Source organism: Bidens hawaiensis, unplaced genomic scaffold (genome assembly GCF_021521415.1).
Source record: "Bidens hawaiensis isolate Kalapana, Puna unplaced genomic scaffold, B.hawaiensis_p1.1 tig00005445_1, whole genome shotgun sequence".
In the NCBI taxonomy this organism is placed as follows: Eukaryota; Viridiplantae; Streptophyta; class Magnoliopsida; order Asterales; family Asteraceae; genus Bidens; species Bidens hawaiensis.
The window spans coordinates 510931-528042 of NW_027491346.1; the positions used below are offsets into that span (position 1 = coordinate 510931).

General features: G+C 40.8%; 1 protein-coding gene across 1 annotated transcript; it reads right to left on the minus strand.

Annotated features, from left to right (window-relative positions):
• Nucleotides 1-4291: 4291 nt before the first annotated feature.
• Nucleotides 4292-5212, minus strand: LOC143629667 (uncharacterized). The gene is made up of 4 exons (XM_077098879.1): nt 5138-5212; nt 4739-5053; nt 4470-4650; nt 4292-4395 (listed from the first exon to the last, which is right to left on the minus strand). The coding sequence occupies exons 1-4, from the start codon at nt 5210-5212 to the stop codon at nt 4292-4294; spliced, it is 675 nt and encodes a 224-aa protein (XP_076954994.1).
• Nucleotides 5213-17112: the final 11900 nt, after the last annotated feature.

Sequence of the window (17112 nt, forward strand, 5' to 3'; positions counted from 1 at the left end):
TATTTAGCTTTCAAGTTCAATTTTGCAAATTGTTTCTTTGTGGTTAGAATCAACACTACAAATTCTTTCTTTGTGGCTAGAATCAAGAGTGCAAATTCTTCATGTGGAAAGAAGATTATGATGACTTCTTAAAGAAATGCAGTTCAATAAAAGATTAGGAAATAAAAGAGATGCAAATAGAAAATTTAAAGTTAAAGTACATGATGTTGGAAGAAGAGAACAAGAATTTGAAGCTTCAACTCTTAATGAAAAAGTCTAATTGGAAGAGTAATAGTGTTTTAGGTTTAGCAATTGTTGTCATAACACTTTGGTGGATTTTATTTGTGTAACATCCTGAAATTTCCAAGAATAATATTTTACGTATTATTTACCTATGATGGAAGAGTTGCTTAACTTAGTAGACTCTTAACAAAATAATAGAGATGAAAGAATAAGTAGGCTTTAGATGGAATCAATTATGGACCCAAAGGGAAAGATGGGCCTTAGGTCCATGGGCTTAAGGGAGTATAAACACCCCTTAAACCCTAATCCTTTCCATTTTTATCCAAATCTACACCATAACCTACACCTTGATAAACACACACAAACACCATCCTAACCCGAGCCAAGATTCGAAGGTGGAATCCCGAACCCGTTGATGCTAGATTGTCGTGAAGAACCATAACAACATCAATACTAAACCGTGCTCATAAAACTACTCGTTTAAGGTTCGTTTATATCAAGAACTTGTTCGTTTAAGTTCGTATTTAGCCTAGAAATCATAGATCTGTTTTAGTATGGTAAAAACTAATCCAACGAAGCTAAACTTACTGAAATTGATTACAGTTTGATAGGCTAATCGTTAGTATGAAGACCCGTAACATATATGCATAAATCGCACCTTGTAAACCCGATGTTTTGGAATGATTGAATGGTTAGGGTTTGTAAGCGCTGCTTAGACGATTCCAATGATACCTAAATCATGATTTTTCGTTAAGAAATGAAGGTTTAATCACAGATCTAATATAGTCTGACTGTTGGGTGTTCTTGACGATTTTGACTTTTACCCTAAGTCAAGGTCTGGATAAGAACAGAGATGATTCGGTATGATTGACCAATTCGTTACGCATTAATAATGAATGGGACCCAATTCGTGAGACTTGATAACGAATGAGCTCTTAGTTCGTTATCTATCCATTCGTTAGATAAGATAACGAATCTGGTAATTCGTTATATGCTCATTCGCTATGCTAAGGTAACAAATCAGATGATGTTCAGATAAAGAATTAGCATAACGAATCAAGTAACGAATCAGGTGATTCATTACTTGCCAATTCGTTATGTGAGGATAACGAACCAGAATAGCGAATTAGACCACGAATCAGGCTTAATTCGTTATAGAGATTTAGTTAGCGAATTAAATAATAATTTAATTTTCTAATGAAAAATATGTTAAGATAGTTAATGAAAATAAAATTTTTCAAGCTGACCTGGACCCTGCTAGGGGCTGCCGCCCCAAGAACCCTGCTGCCAGGGGCGCTGCCCCCGGACCCCCGTTCGTTGTGGGTAATAATTAAACTAGAAACGTGATATGGAATGTGATAGTAATCAATACGCATAATTGTTATACAGTTAGCTGTGCACAACCAAAGAAAGGAGTAACCATTAACGGAAGAAGTAACCGAGTTCAAGTGAGTTTCTAGCCCCATTCCTTGTTATGTTTTCGGGGCTGTGTGCATACTCGATGTGATAGTTAATACACTTACCTTAATTGGTAAGTGTATGCCATGTATGATTTATCTGTTATCTATATATGTCTTGAATGATCATGAACGCTTGCCGGTACGTGAACGATCTTCGGATATTGCACGTACTGCCAGGTTAATAAAATAGATTTGAATATTGTATGTAATGTAAAGATGAGGGTTTGTCGGTACGTGAACGATCTTCGGATATTGCACGTACTATCATGATATAAATATATATTTGAATATTGTATGTAATGTAAAGATGATTGCTTGTAGGTACGTGAACGATCTTCAGATATTGCATGTATTGCCATGAATAGTGAGTGTCTCCTAATATGGATATTAAATAATAAATTATGTACAGAGTTCCTTCTACAGATAATATATATATAGTGTTCCTTTAATGGAAAGCATAGTGTTCCTTTAAAGTACAGTGTTCCTTTAATGGAAAGTATAGTGTTCCTTAAATGGAAAGCATAGTGTTCCTTCTATGGAAATATATAGGATGTTCCTTCTATGGAAGTATATATAGTGTCCTTCTATGGAGAATTTATACAGAGCATCCTTCTATGGAGAATTTATACAGAGGGTCCTTCTATGGAATATATATATAGCATGGGCAATAGCCATCGTTCGTTTAATAGATATTATGTGATGTTCTCCTTATGGATATTGATACAAGGTTAAGATATGTGTGTATCTATGATATGTGTATGTAATGGATGTCACCTGATTAACTAGAACTCACTCAGCGTAGCTGAATTTTAGTAAGCACGCAGGTGATCAGACTGAAGAGTTAAGCATGAGGATGACACATGGCGTGGATTGAACGGCTGGCATCTGAAGATGAAAGAAATGGTGTTTTAAATATGATGTTTGTTATCATGGTTTTAAAGAAAATATTTAATGTTTTGTAATGAATGTTTTTTAAGTTAACGTTTCCGCGAAAGTTTTAATTAACTCTGATTTGTAAGAACTGTGTTTATGAGTAAATCCAACATCCAAAGTAGGGCTACTGGGAACGGGGCCTTACAATTTGCGTGAAAACTTTGTGTTGGAATGAAATATGTTTCCTTGGGACCCGTTGGCTATCAAGAATATGTTCTTATGTAATCTGTTAATGTTAATGTGTGAAAATATGTTAATGTTAATGTATGCAATCTGTTAATGTTAATGGATATATGGATACAAGAACATGATCTATCTTCACATGGTGTATATGCACATATGGACTTTCTTTGTTTGACCAAAATGACATACTTATCAATAATCACACATTGACTATGCATATTGACCAAATGACAACTGAGTCTATTTGCACCAAATTAACCAATACCAAATGATTAAAATAAAACACTATGCATATTGACCAAATGAAAACATTGACTCTATATCAGATTGACCAAATGAACATATTTATTGGTTAAAATGACCATAATGCCCCTATCAAATTAACTTCACAAATGACCAAACCTACTACATAACCTGTGATATAGATGTGCACCATAAATTTGACCAAACCAGATTATGTCCACAAATTTGACCAAAATAACTGTCAAAATGACTATATGTCCCCTATCAAATTAACTTCACAAATGACCACACCTACTACATAACATGTGATATAGATGTGCAGATAGGAACCACAAAGTTGACCAAACCAGATTTTGTCTACAAATTTGACCAAACTAACTTTCAAAATGACCAAAATGCCCAATGCATATTAAGTCCACAAATTTGACCAAACTAACTATCAAAATAACCATAATGCCAATTGCATATTAAGTCCACAAATTTGACCAAACTAACTGTCAAAATGACCATAATGCCCATTGCAGATTCAGTCCACAAATTTGACCAAACTAACTGTCAAAATGACCATAATGCCATACCATATTAAGTTAATAAAATTGATCAAAATAGCTACAACTAATAATTTCAACAAGTATGCAAAATACATTAACCATACATTAACCATAAGTCTGCATAATTTCCATACATTAACCACAGTACATATTAAAAACATTCCATACATAAACATTACAAAATACCACATGTCTGCAAAATACATTAACCCAACTTAAACATTCCAAAAGACATTAGCCACTTGGCTGCAAACCAGAAACCATCAAGTAGCTTTCTCATTGCCTTTAACCTTTGTGTTCCCCCTTGTCCTCTTAGAACTTGTTGATTGTTGTGTTGGTTGACTTGACATCTCTTGTCATCCCCCTTTGCCTTTTAGAACTTATTGATTGTTGTGTTGGTTGACTTTCACGTGTGGCTTGAGTTAACCTTGCTGACCTTCCCCTTGCATTAGTTTGTGATGTGGCTTGAGTCTTAGGCTTTGTACACCTTCTAATGTTATGACTAGTTTCTTTGCAGTTGCTGCAACTCATTTCTCCTCCATGTTTTGTCAATTTACCTGGCTTCTTAGGATCTTCATGGGGATCTTTCTTTCTTTTTGTCTTTGGTCTCCCTGGTTGACTTTTGATGGGAGGAGGGTCCAAAGGATGCTCAACTTTTGGCCAGTACCTTTGACTAGGCAAGGGCGGAATTGTGTGTGATTATGTCCTTAAATATGTCTCCTTAAGATAACATTCATCAACAAATAGTTCAACATTTCTTCCAAGAAACCCAGCAACTGAACACACATGCTTGCATGGTATACCTATCAAAAAACAATTTTTATATACACATATGCAAGACATGTCTACATATCTAAATCTTTAATGGTTAACATACCTATTAAGTCCCACTTTCTACATGAACATGTTTTGCTATTCAAGTCCACAGCAAGATCCTCATCAAAATCTTTAACTTGGAACACATTATATGCTGATGGGAACACTGTACATTTATGAGCCCACTTTTTTCCCCTATCAAGTTTTTTTGTGTATCCTTGGGCACACAACCATATCTTGAGCTAACATTTCAGAATTCTTAGTAATTATCCTGGTCATTTTTGATACCCTAATAGCATCTAACATGTTTATAATACGCATAGATCTTGCCTCAACTATGGTCCCATTAAATGTCTCGGCCATGTTACTTACTATCAAATCAAAAGATGTATTATTCTTAAGAAAACACCTTACAAAGCAATTAGGATTCTGTTTCATGAAAGCCTCCACTGCATCAGTTGATATGTCTCTCATCCCCTTGATAGCATCATTGAAGTCAGGCTCATTATAAGCCCCACATGCTTGCCAATAATACATCTTCAAGACTTTACCCTTGAACTTCTTTTTCCAATTTGCATAGATGTGCCTTGCACAGTTTCTATGCTCTGTATTTTTCCAAATCAGAGACACAACATTTACTAATCCCTGCATATTTCTAGTTTGCATAATCAATTTAGACATCTATAACTTACCACTTGTTACTTACATATTAACAAAGTAAAGACTTACCTTTTGTTGGTCAGATATAAGTGTCCAGTCCTTTCCACCATCTTGGACATCTAGGAGTTTTCTTAGTTCTTCCATGAACCATTCCTAACTATCATTAGACTCACCTTCAACTACAGCCCATGCCACAGGGTACATTTGGTCATTAGCATCTCTCCCAATTGAAGCTAACAACATACCCCCTAAAAATGTTTTCAAAAAACAACTATCCAAGCACAAAAATTTCCTATAACTAGCCAAAACCCCCTTTTTCACCCCATCAAAACACACAAAAACCTAAAGAATGTCTCGAAGTTTGAATCTGGCTCCTGGTTATTGAACCCTGGGGGAGCAGTCACCAACTCAAAGGTTGAATTTGGATTGAATTGTTTCAAAGCTGCCAAGTAAGACCCAATTTGACTGTAGTGCTCCCTCATTGACCCATGAAGCATCTTAAATGCACATTTTTTGGCATTGTAAGCCAACCATTTACATATAAGCACCTTATGTTTCTCTTTGACTGCATCCTGGATCTCTTTTCCTTTCCAAAGAGGTTTAGCTTTGAATAAAGAAAATAAGTATTTAGCTATAAACTTAGCAGTCAATTGCCTATTCTTTTCCATGTTTCTCTAACAATTATGTTTATCATTAACAGTCTTAACCATATAACACTTATTGCCCTTATGAAATGAAGAATAAAGACTAAATGGACACCCTTTCACACATTTGACACCTACACGTCCTCCTTTACTCTTGTTACTTGTAGCAATGTAAACATTTTTACCATTTGAGCCTGCATAATTACTAACTGCTTCTTTGAAAGCATCCCTTATGGGGAACTTTATCCCAACAACCCATTTAAACTTAGACCAATCAGTTTCTTCACTAACAACTAGAACATCTAATTTGTGTTTCTTCCCTCTTATGTCATCATCTTCACTCTCTCCAGGTGTGTCAATTTCAGTATCAGAATCTTCATAACTACTATATGCTTTAGGAATTGCATCAGTAGATTGTTTTGCACACTCTTCAATTAACTTTATGTTTGATTCAACATCTTGCTCAATCACCTGTTGTAACTTAGCAACTGAACCTTTCCACTCTTCATCATCATTGTCAGATCCATCATCATCCAAATCAAACTTATAAGACTCATCATCAGAATCATCATCTTCTGAACTCTCTAAATCTGACCCACTACTATCTAATTCATCTTTATTTGTGTCAATTGGTGGTGATTTAAGTGTTGTGTCTGTAACCTTAACTGGAGATTTAAGTGTTGTACTTGTATCCTTATTTGGTGATTTAACTGGTGGAACTTGTTTTCTAGCTGTGAGCTCAAGCAAGCTTTTTGTTGGCTACTGGTCTGGGCTGCAGTGATAATGGGCTGGGTTGGGCTGATAATGGGATAGGCTGGAGAGATAATGGGCTAGGCTGGAGAGAACATGGGTTGGGTTGTTGCAGGGGTATTGGGTTGGAGAGATCTGTTTGTGGGCTTCCTTAACTTTTTAGTTTGAACATACAAAACCATACCTTGTGCAGGCACGGAACTAGAACCAATCAAAGACAACAAATCGAATACCTCTTTATCACTAACTAACTCCTTTAAATGACCGTCATCAGGAATCTTGCAATACAACCAAAGACCATTTTTTGATTCATATGAACCATACTCCATTGCATAATCCAGTAGCTCAAAGTAAGATAGTTTGTCAACATCTAACATTACTGAATTTTTTTTTCCACCAACATACCTTAACATCGGTGGTGCAACATCAAAGGCTCCATTAGTGTGGAAAGAAACCCGTATTTGATTATTTATTGTTAAATATTAGGGCTTGTTCGTCTATCTATCGGCTGAAGAGGGAATTAGGGTTCTTGAGTTATAGAGAATTTGGGGATTTAGGGGGTGTATAATTTGGGACTTTAAGTTTGTATAATTTTTAAGTATAAAACGGATGTTTTAATACACAAACGGTCCACGTAGGATGCACAGTCCGCTGTTTTTGACAACTAGGACGACACATCAGATTTTAATTAATGGAGCTTGTAATCCGTTAGTCGCGGACTGGCGGTTTTAACGTATGTGAAAGTTGGGACCGTTGCCAGCCAAAATGATAATTGGGACCACCGCCGGAAAAAAATAAATATAGTTGGGACAAATAAAAACCAATTTTCCTATCTATTAATATAATTATTTTACGAGTTTTAACGAGTGTTGCCGGGTTTGAAAAGATTTGATTTTTGAGTGAAATATAAAAAAAACAGTATAAAACAATTTGTATTAACCTTAAATTGATTTCGTTTGATTTATAATATTTTTAATAAATTTTATATGATTTTTATTAATAAAGAAAAAGGTTTAAATAACATAATCTAACACGCGCTGACCCGGGTTCGAACCCGTGTCCCTTGGACTAGACTAAGTGTACCCAACCAATGGACCAGCTTGCTTTGTGTTATAAAATTAGAAACTAGAATATATATATATATATATATATTATCTTCACTATAAACCCTAGAATTCAATTCTCCTAATATGTTCCATGTTTGCCCGATTTATGTTAGGGGTTTTTTTAAACTCTTAAAAACAATGAAAATACATATTTTACTTATGTGATTTGGTGCCGGAATGATGGTAAACGAAGCTTGGCCGGACTCGTACTTGGTTGAACAATTTGATAATGTCAGAGAGTTTGTTTGCGTAATATTATGTTTGTACTAGACTTAGATGACGATTAAGGTCATTTTTATTTGTTCAATTGAGTTGGTTGATGTTTATTTTGAGCTATTAATGTTTTGTTTGTGATCAGATCGTTTTAGATTAATTACCGGTTTATTAGGTTGTTAATGATAAAGTTAATCACGTATTAATGTTTAGAATTAATGGAGAATTCGTTTAGTATAAAGTAACGGATCAAACAGGCACTAAAACGTTGTTTTTAATGGTCGCCGGAGGTTCACGCCGTCGCCTGCCGGTGTATCGGAAAACCGAAGGGGGAAGGGGACGACTGGGCTGGGTTTTATTATTGTATTATTATAATTTAAATTATATTTATACTTTTGGCCCTTGAACTATATATAACCTTGTAGTTTATTTTTAAACTTTATTTACTCTTTAAACCATGAACTTTATAACTATACATAACTAGATTAAAACTTTTTATATCTTAATATATTTAGATTTTTTACATTCTATACCCGAATACTTTGAAACTTGATTATTTTATAGACTTTTAAGACTTGGAGATTCGTTAATTCGAACAATATGAATACAAAGTGAACATGAAGGAACTTTAAACCATCGAACATGATATAAATTGAAATTTTCAAGAATAAATACTTTGAAATGACAAAACGGTTCGGTTCAACAAATAAAAATACAAATACGAAAACTGACAAATGTCACAAAAAGAAGAGAGAATTAATAAAGAATGGCAACACCCAAAAATAGAATGAATGAAATGGGATATTCATCACATTATTATACCCACATAAGTAAATGCAATAGTTTGACAGCTGGAGATTTGGCACCTGAACACCCAATAAGGAAATGGCACGAGGCACGGAAACAGAGAAGTTAATGTGCCGACATGCAAAAACATTTATACTCATCTGGAGTAAATGAAAGGCAAAGCAATACACGTGATGATGTCACTACAGCTAAACAAAGATAGGTGAGTCATGTGCTACCCTCACAAATAACCGTCATAATCAAACAACGGGAATGAAAGATAAAGTCCAATATTCCACCCGTGAAGTAAATTGCGGAAGAAACAATGGGCTAGGGGGACTTGTGGAGGTAAGATACTAGACACCACGTAAATAATAGGTCCTCCACGAAGCGGAAGGATTTCCCCGCAGAAGGAATACCCTCAGCGGTAAGGAACATATCTTCCGTGGAGGAAAGACTTGTTGAAGATAAAAGATAGTAAGCACAATGGGAGAGTCATCGTGATAAATCATAAATAAACACGTGGCAAGGAACCACTTGCTAACAATCTTGGAACTTGTGCGAACGCACGATGGACTAATAAGAATAGGCCAACATGGTACCTGTCTATGAGAAAGAATCCTATACGCCAGACTGTCCAACCAATCAGGAGCCAGTATCATGCACATCCATGAGAACATAAGGTTCCATTGAGTGGGACAGCTGACCCAATCCTTCTCCTTCCCTTCGGCTATATACAACGTGAGGACTAACGGTAAGATGATCCACTCTCTCACTTTTCGTTAATTATATTCACTACTTACCATATTGATTCTCATGTCGGAGGGTGGTTATGAGAAGACCCCCCCCCCCCTCTTCACCTTCTCATAACGAGCTCACGGTGTTCGGTTTAGCCAGTCACGTTAATCGGAACTCGAAACCATTTGATAGTAATACCATCGGAAAATACTGAACTGAACATATCAAGGGTAGGTTCAGGTATTAATCCATCTTCGGTCGGGATGTTAGGTTAAATCTATTACGGGTTAACTTAGTGTTTCTGAAGTACCAAACAATAATAAAAAAAATGACGGTTTCTTAATTTATTATTTTAGTCTGAAAATCATAATTAGCAAATAGTTTAAATTATAAATAATATATAATTAGTTAGCTTTTAAAATTGAAAGACACAATTTATTCTTACAAATAATTTTATCATATGAACAACCAAATGACTTCATAACAAATATAAAGATTGCAAAAAATAAACATAAATTAGTGATTATTGAAAAAATAAGAAATTTGTATGATAACTTTTTTAAAGCCAATTTTATAAAAGAAATCAGGAACCAGAGTAAGTTACTATGGTTAAAAGAGTACATAAGAAAACAAAATTGTAAACAACATACGGAAATTAGAAGGATCTCCAACACTTCATATTAGTAATTTCTCAATCTTAAAGCTTCACTACTTTTTTCAATTCATTTTTAATATTTTGTCACGACCAGTAATCCAAAGAAAGAAGGTAGTCTTTATATCACCCACAATTTTACTTGCTACAAAATATTTATTATTAAAAACAATATCGATTATTGCTTTCCATAACAACCACACAGTGAGCGCCACCACCGCTTTGACAATTTCACCTATTTTTTGTTAACCCATGTTTATTTAAAAAACCTAGCAGGTTATGTATCGATGAGCAATCCAGCGGCCCCGATAGCCTCAACCATTGTGATACCATAGCCCAAACCAAACCCCCACGTTCACACTTTACCATGATATGCTTCTGAGTTTTAAATCTCTTACCCCTAACTGATAATGCCTCTGTTGTTACAATTCGATCTTGTAACAAACACCAAATGAAACAATTTAACTTTATTGGTAATGTTTTTAACCAACAATATAAAAATGTTTTCGGGTAATTGGCATTATCTAGCTCCCATATGTGGTCTTTTACCATGAATGGATTCTCCATATCCTTACCTCCTCGCCATACCCAGGCATCCGATTCATTTATAAGTTGTATATCTGAAGAGGTAGGTCCCAGCAGAGCCCAGTTGGACCCGCAAGACTCACCTCAAACAGAGACGTCTGCGCAGTCGGACCCGCAAGACTCACCTCAGAGGGACGTCTGCGCGGTTGGACCCGCAAGACTCACCTTAAGAGGGACGTCTGCGCAAAGACCAACTGGATCCACAGGACCCACCATGCTTAGAGACGCGACGTCCTTACGCGCAGTACGCAAGCTGCTCTCGCAGGAAACGCCTCCCAATGGTCGACGTACTCCGCCTGTTCCCGCAGCTACGGATACTAGCCATCAGGGAAGGCAACCCGCACAGCAAGGCTACACGCACAAGGCACTAACTCTTAAATAATTCAGTAGTCACCTGAAGAAGGAATGAGCAAGCCGGGAACACTCCCGCCCAAAGCCGGGAATACTCCCGCCCAAATGAGCCAGTCCGTACGATACTGGAGGATCTTTTGTACTGTACCTGCCAAGGTATGGACAAAAGATCCGACCAAAGCTACGACAGCTCACTGACAACAGTACGACGAGCAGCACGCTCTACTACTTAATGTCACTATCAGCCGCTGCCTACTCACCAACCTGTCGTAGCACGTGCATAGCCTGCAGTTGGTGGAAAAGGAATAGTACACAGCCGGCCTGGTCACTATCAGCCGCTGCCTACCCACCAACCATCAGCATGGCACGTGCGTAGCCCACAGTTGGTAGAACAGGAATACTATTCCGCCGGCTGTACCTACTTCGAAACCTACCTTCGGCTATAAATACTCCAACACCTTGGAACGGTATTATATCTTATTATCATATCATCTTCTCTCTAGCTATTTATCTTAATATACACTTATATTCAAGAGCAATCTAGTCTGATTCTCATGCCGGAGGGTGGTCACAAGGAGGTACCCCCCCTTCTCAGTGATGAGCTCACGGTGTCTGTTTTGCAGGTCATCAGAACAACCATCTTTGCCGGAACTAACCCTCGTGGGAAACATCTATTTAACCCCCAGATTATCCGTAATCTGCCGGGGTCGATTAGTGTTTCTTCATTGGCGCCATCCGTGCATAAAAGCTAGAACTTGAATCTTTTTCAGTTTTTTTCAAAACTTCTGGAAAGATGGTTAAGGTTACTCCGTTGCCAAGGCCAACGAGTGACCAAGAAACCCCGGTAACCACAACCCCAGCTACTGGAGGAACACCGGCGAGTACACAAATTTTACGAACACTACCCCGGTTACTCAAGCCGGGGCAAGTGTAGTAAATTTTACGAACACAACCCCGGTTACCCGAGCCGGGGCAAGTGTAGTAAACAATCATCCCCTGGGATTCATTGATACCCAGGTGGAAAGACAATAGACGAGGCTCCCCCGCCAAACACTTAAACAAGTTAAAGCGTGGGCGGAAGCACGTCAGAAGGAATTCCAAGCTGAGTTGGACGAACGCTTACGTTCCATCCAACAGGCTGACGAATTTTGAAGCACTCGACAACAGCTCAACATGAGCAGTGAGTGCGAGTACTCGGACGATGATCGGGAGGAATCCGACACCGACGCAAACCCTCGCCATAGGGCAAAAGGGAAGCGTAAGGAAACGGACTTCCAACCGAGAAGGAATTTCGGAGACACCTTCAAACCAAGGAACGCGGGGGGAAACCCACGCGACTTCTCCAAAACCTTTAGACCAACTGCTGCAAATGCGGCAACATCCAAATTTGCAAGAGACATCGCGGAAGCAATCGCCCCGAGAAGTGCCAAACAGATGTCCAACATCGGCACTTATGATGGTATATCTGTCCCAGACGATCATTTGAACAGATTCATAGCGGGGGCAACCGTCAGCAATTGGACGGAACCCACGTGGTGTTATATGTTCTAGATGACGCTGGTTGGAGCGGCTAGAGCGTGGTTCGACCGTCTACCGGTCCACCACATCTACGATTGGGCAGACTTCCAACAGAAGTTCAGCCAACACTTCAGTCAACAAAGAAAGTACACTGAAGAGCAATGGACGATCCTCAACTGCATCCGAGAGGAAGATGAGTCTTTACTAGACTTCATCACGCGCTTCAATTCAAAGAAGCTAAGTCTGGGCGCTATTAGCGAAGATCTTGTTCGCGCTGCTTTCATCCAGAGCGCGAAAGATCCAGAGCTCATCCGCACCTTAACGGGTAAAGACGGCATGCCATCCACATGGGATGCCATCATGACAGCAGCTAAACGCTTCGCGGAAACGGAAAAGCAACTGGGTAGAGATCTTCCCCAAAGCACAAACCTCTACACCCAGAAAACAAGAGAAAACAACGTCCTTACCACCCGACTTAACAAAAAGAGGAAGCTAGGTATTTGGCAGTCAAGGGTAAACTTTGACACCTCATCCGGCTCGCACCCTCGGTTAGGCGGAAAGGACAACATGCAGTCGTCGAACCGGAACTCCAGATGGACGCCACTCACCAAAAGCGTCACCGAGATATTCGCCACTGAGAGGCTCCCATGGCCAGAGGCTCCAATTATCCGACAGCGTCCAAACGCTGATCAAAGCAAATTCTGTGACTTCCACAGGACAAGAGGCCACACCACCGAGGAATGCTTAGACTTGAAGGACATCGTCGAAGCATTTGTCAGAGATGGGACGCTCTCGCACCTCGTGGCGTAATGAACGCTGAGCAGGCTAATGCGTGTTGAACCCCAGGTGGGAAAAACACGAATGAAGCTGCAGCTTCAATGTTGGAGACTACATACTGCGTAAACAACGAGATTCCGAACCAAGTGCATATCGGCTCGAAAGGCTCGATGACACTCCCATCCCAAGAACATGGAAGGGAGCGCAATTACACAGGCTGCATGTAGATCAATTCCAAACTTGTAAAGAAAAGGCCTAGAGCCACTTCTAATGGAAATGATTCTCCTTATCACATTGACGCTGATGATCTTACATTTATACTTGTAAACTTTCCACACTGATATGCCGGTATTCACCGCATAAATAAGTGGGGAAGTCGTTGCGTGTGGACGGCGGCAAAACCCGCATAAACACAAAAAACGGCAAAAATTTCAAACAGATGACAACCTTCACGCAGGTCAGTTATAGGTAAAGTTTGGTCATCCCACTAAATGAAAGTGCCGGTCTTATCCCCACAATCATGATAGAGGAAACTGAACACTAACCTATTGACAACCGCGCGTCGAACGGTTAACTTATTCAAAACACTGATATGCCGGTATTCAACGCATAAGTGGAGACGTCGTTGCGTGTGGACGGCGGCAAAACCCGCATAAACACAAAACGGCAAACCTTCACGCAGGTCAGTTATAGGTAAAGTTTGGTCATCCCACTAAATGAAAGTGACGGTCCTACCCGCACAATCATGATAGAGGAAACTGAACACTAACCTATTGACAACCGCGCGTCGAACGGTTAACTTATTCAAAACACTGATGCCTGTATTCACCGCATAAGTGGAGACGTCGTTGCGTGTGGACGTCGGCAAAACCTGCATAAACACAAAAAACGGCAAACCTTCACGCAGGTCAGTTATAGGTAAAGTTTGGTCATCCCACTAAATGAAAGTGCCGGTCTTATCCGCACAATCATGATAGAGGAAACTGAACACTAACCTATTGACAACCGCACGTCGAACGGTTAATTTATTCAAAACACTGATATGCCGGTATTCACCGCATAAGTGAAGACGTCGTTGCGTGTGGACGGCGGCAAAAACCGCATAAACACAAAACGGCAAACCTTCACGCAGGTCAGTTATAGGTAAAGTTTGGTCATCCCACCAAATGAAAGTGACGGTCCTACCCGCACAATCATGATAGAGGAAACTGAACACTAACCTATTGACAACCGCGCGTCGAATGGTTAACTTATTCAAAACACTGATATGCCGGTATTCACCGCATAAGTGGAGACGTCGTTGCGTGTGGACGGCGGCAAAACCCGCATAAACACAAAAAACGGTAAACCTTCATGCAGGTCAGTTATAGGTAAAGTTTGGTCATCCCACTAAATGAAAGTGACGGTCCTACCCGCACAATCATGAAAGAGGAAACTGAACGTTAACGTATTAACAACCGCGCGTCGAACGGTTAACCTATTCAAAACACTTGGAAAATTGCTAAGTTAAACTAAAGTATGCACGAGCGAATCATATATTGTTTATGCGGCAAAACAAGTGCCAAATTAAGCTATAATATGCATGAGCAAGTCATATAACGTTTATAAAGCAAGTCATCCAGTGAAATTGGCGGTCCTACCCGCACAAACATTTATATTTCATAAAAAAATCAAGCATTACAAGAATGGCCGGGTATCTACCCGCCTACAGAAATATAAATCTATCCTAACGGTGGGAAGGGATCTCAAGGTTCAAACTTCAGGACCACTACCTCCAAACCCACTTGTACCCGCACCATCAGTTGGCTGTGGCGGTTCAAGGAAAGTCTCGAGAATGGTTAGCCCATCATCAGCAGCAGCAATCTCGTTCACCTTCTCCACCACCGGATGCGAGAAGGCAGCATACTGGTTCACTGCTTGGTCATAAGCAGCTTCAGTATCCACATCGTATAGAGGGAAGTTGGAAGGCGGGATGCCCTTCTCAACAAACCCTAGACCAAGCAGGAAGCCAGCATTTTCCCCATCCTCATGAGAAGCGTTGAGGGCTGCGCTCATGGCATCGTCATAAGATGTATTCGTGAAGACTCGATGCACAACCTACAACAAGAAAAAATACAAGTATCAAAACCTTTTCTAAGCACAAAGAAAAGCGTAAAGATATTATGAAGCTACGCATACCTGCGACAACGCTTCTCGTAGAAGCCATTCCTTGGTAATCAGAGCTTCTTGGAGGGCAGCCTGAGCTAGGTCACGGGCGCGTTCGGCTTCATTCTTGTTAAGGTTGGCAAGCAACACTTCCTTAGCAGCAGCCTCTTCAACGCCCTTCAGCTTACGCTCAGTATGGTCAAGCATACCCCTCTGATCCAAGATCTCTTGAAGCTTCTTGGCGTCTTCCATAGCCAAAGCATAATGAGCATGCTGAAGCCTCTCTAGTTTGGCTTTAAGCTCCTCATTTTCGGCGCGCAGAGGTTCAGCAACGGCTTAAGCCTTGGTGGCCCTCTCGGTCAAGTTCCGCGCTGTTTCCTTAGCCAACCGAAGCTGTTCGTTAACAGCTTGGGTAGCCTTGGAACGGGCCGCGAGCCGGGCCTGCACTTCAACCTCGAGGGCCTTGAAGGCCTTTTCCTTCTCCGCAGCAATTGCGGAAAGTCTCCTATTCTCCTCCCGGATAGCCCGCGCCTGAACCACTTCTTGGATACGCGCAGCCTTTAACTTGTCGTTTTCACGACAAAGCAACTCGACGCGCGGCTGCATCCAGGCAAGGAGAATCCGAAGCTCATTTGTCAGCCTACCCTCCTGGTAGCTAGACATGGCTTCCCCCAACGCGCCACTTGGGGCCGCGTGACGCGCCCACTCGACGCAGTCCACAGCCGTCCGAAGGCTTGTCCCCCGGCGGATGTTCCACCGTGGAACATACACCTCATTCGAATCCGACACTGCAAAAACAAAAAACAGTTAGGAAAAGATGATAAAAATATAAAAAGGCCAAAATAACCCTACGCACCTGTAGGGTCGACAACAGGCTGGTAGCCGCCAAACCCATCACCCGAACCTAACGGATAACCATCCAAGAGGTCAGGCAGATGGGAAGGAGACAGAGATTGGCTAGAAGCCCCGAACATACCTGCTGAACCGGCCGGGGACGAGGTAGTCGCCGGTGCCGGAGGCACGGTTGAAGCCGCCGCGGTAGAGACCATCGGAGGTGAACTCACTGGAGGTGAACTCACAACCGTGGCCGCCGCTGCGGAGGAGCCCGCGGAAACAATCACCGCCGGCTCAGTGAAGGATTCCGTGAAGATCGCACTAACAGCCGGCGGGGATGATGTTACAGTTGGAACAGTTGCCTCAACAGGATGAGCAACTGAACCAATACTGCAAACAGGCGTAGCCGCCTGGGTCATCGCCTCGGGTAGGTTGACCAAACCTACCGTCATGGGTCCAGAACTGCTCCTCCCCGCATCACTTTGGAATGCAGTAGCATCCACGCCTGCATGAAGACAAGATATTAAAAGCAATGGCGGAAAGAATTGCGGGTAAGATTAATTTACACTTATGAGTTTTCTTGAGCTTGAAGGTTCTGACAGGCGGGGACGAACCCGATGGAGCCGGCCTCTTCACGCCGGTCACCGTCGTCGTACTGGGCGGATCGGAGGTGACAGCTGTCTCAACCTCCGGGACAGTGGTCTCACCGTCACCCGGGTTCCCCGCCGCCTCTTCACTTTCGGTCTCCGACTCTGACCGGTTCCCCTGATCGGCAGTGGAGGCAACCTTCGCCTTGCCCTTCCCGCCAGCAGCCTTCTTCCTCGCGAAGAAAGGACCATCTGCGGATTCCTCATCAGAAGATGACAAAATTAGAGGAATTCCAGCAGAGGTTTGAGCATTGAGAGGGCGAGGGTTAAATAATCTTTTACCTGGCCGCGTGGCGCT

Excerpts from the sequence above, each read along its gene's own strand:
- LOC143629667 (XM_077098879.1), bottom strand. The coding sequence starts at position 5,212 with ATGGAAGAACTAAGAAAACTCCTAGATGTCCAAGATGGTGGAAAGGAC. Across the intron at positions 4,651-4,738 it reads TTAATGGGACCATAGTTGAG|CTCAAGATATGGTTGTGTGC; the intron begins GCAAGATCTATG and ends CTGAAATGTTAG. Across the intron at positions 4,396-4,469 it reads TAGAAAGTGGGACTTAATAG|GTATACCATGCAAGCATGTG; the intron begins GTATGTTAACCA and ends GTTTTTTGATAG.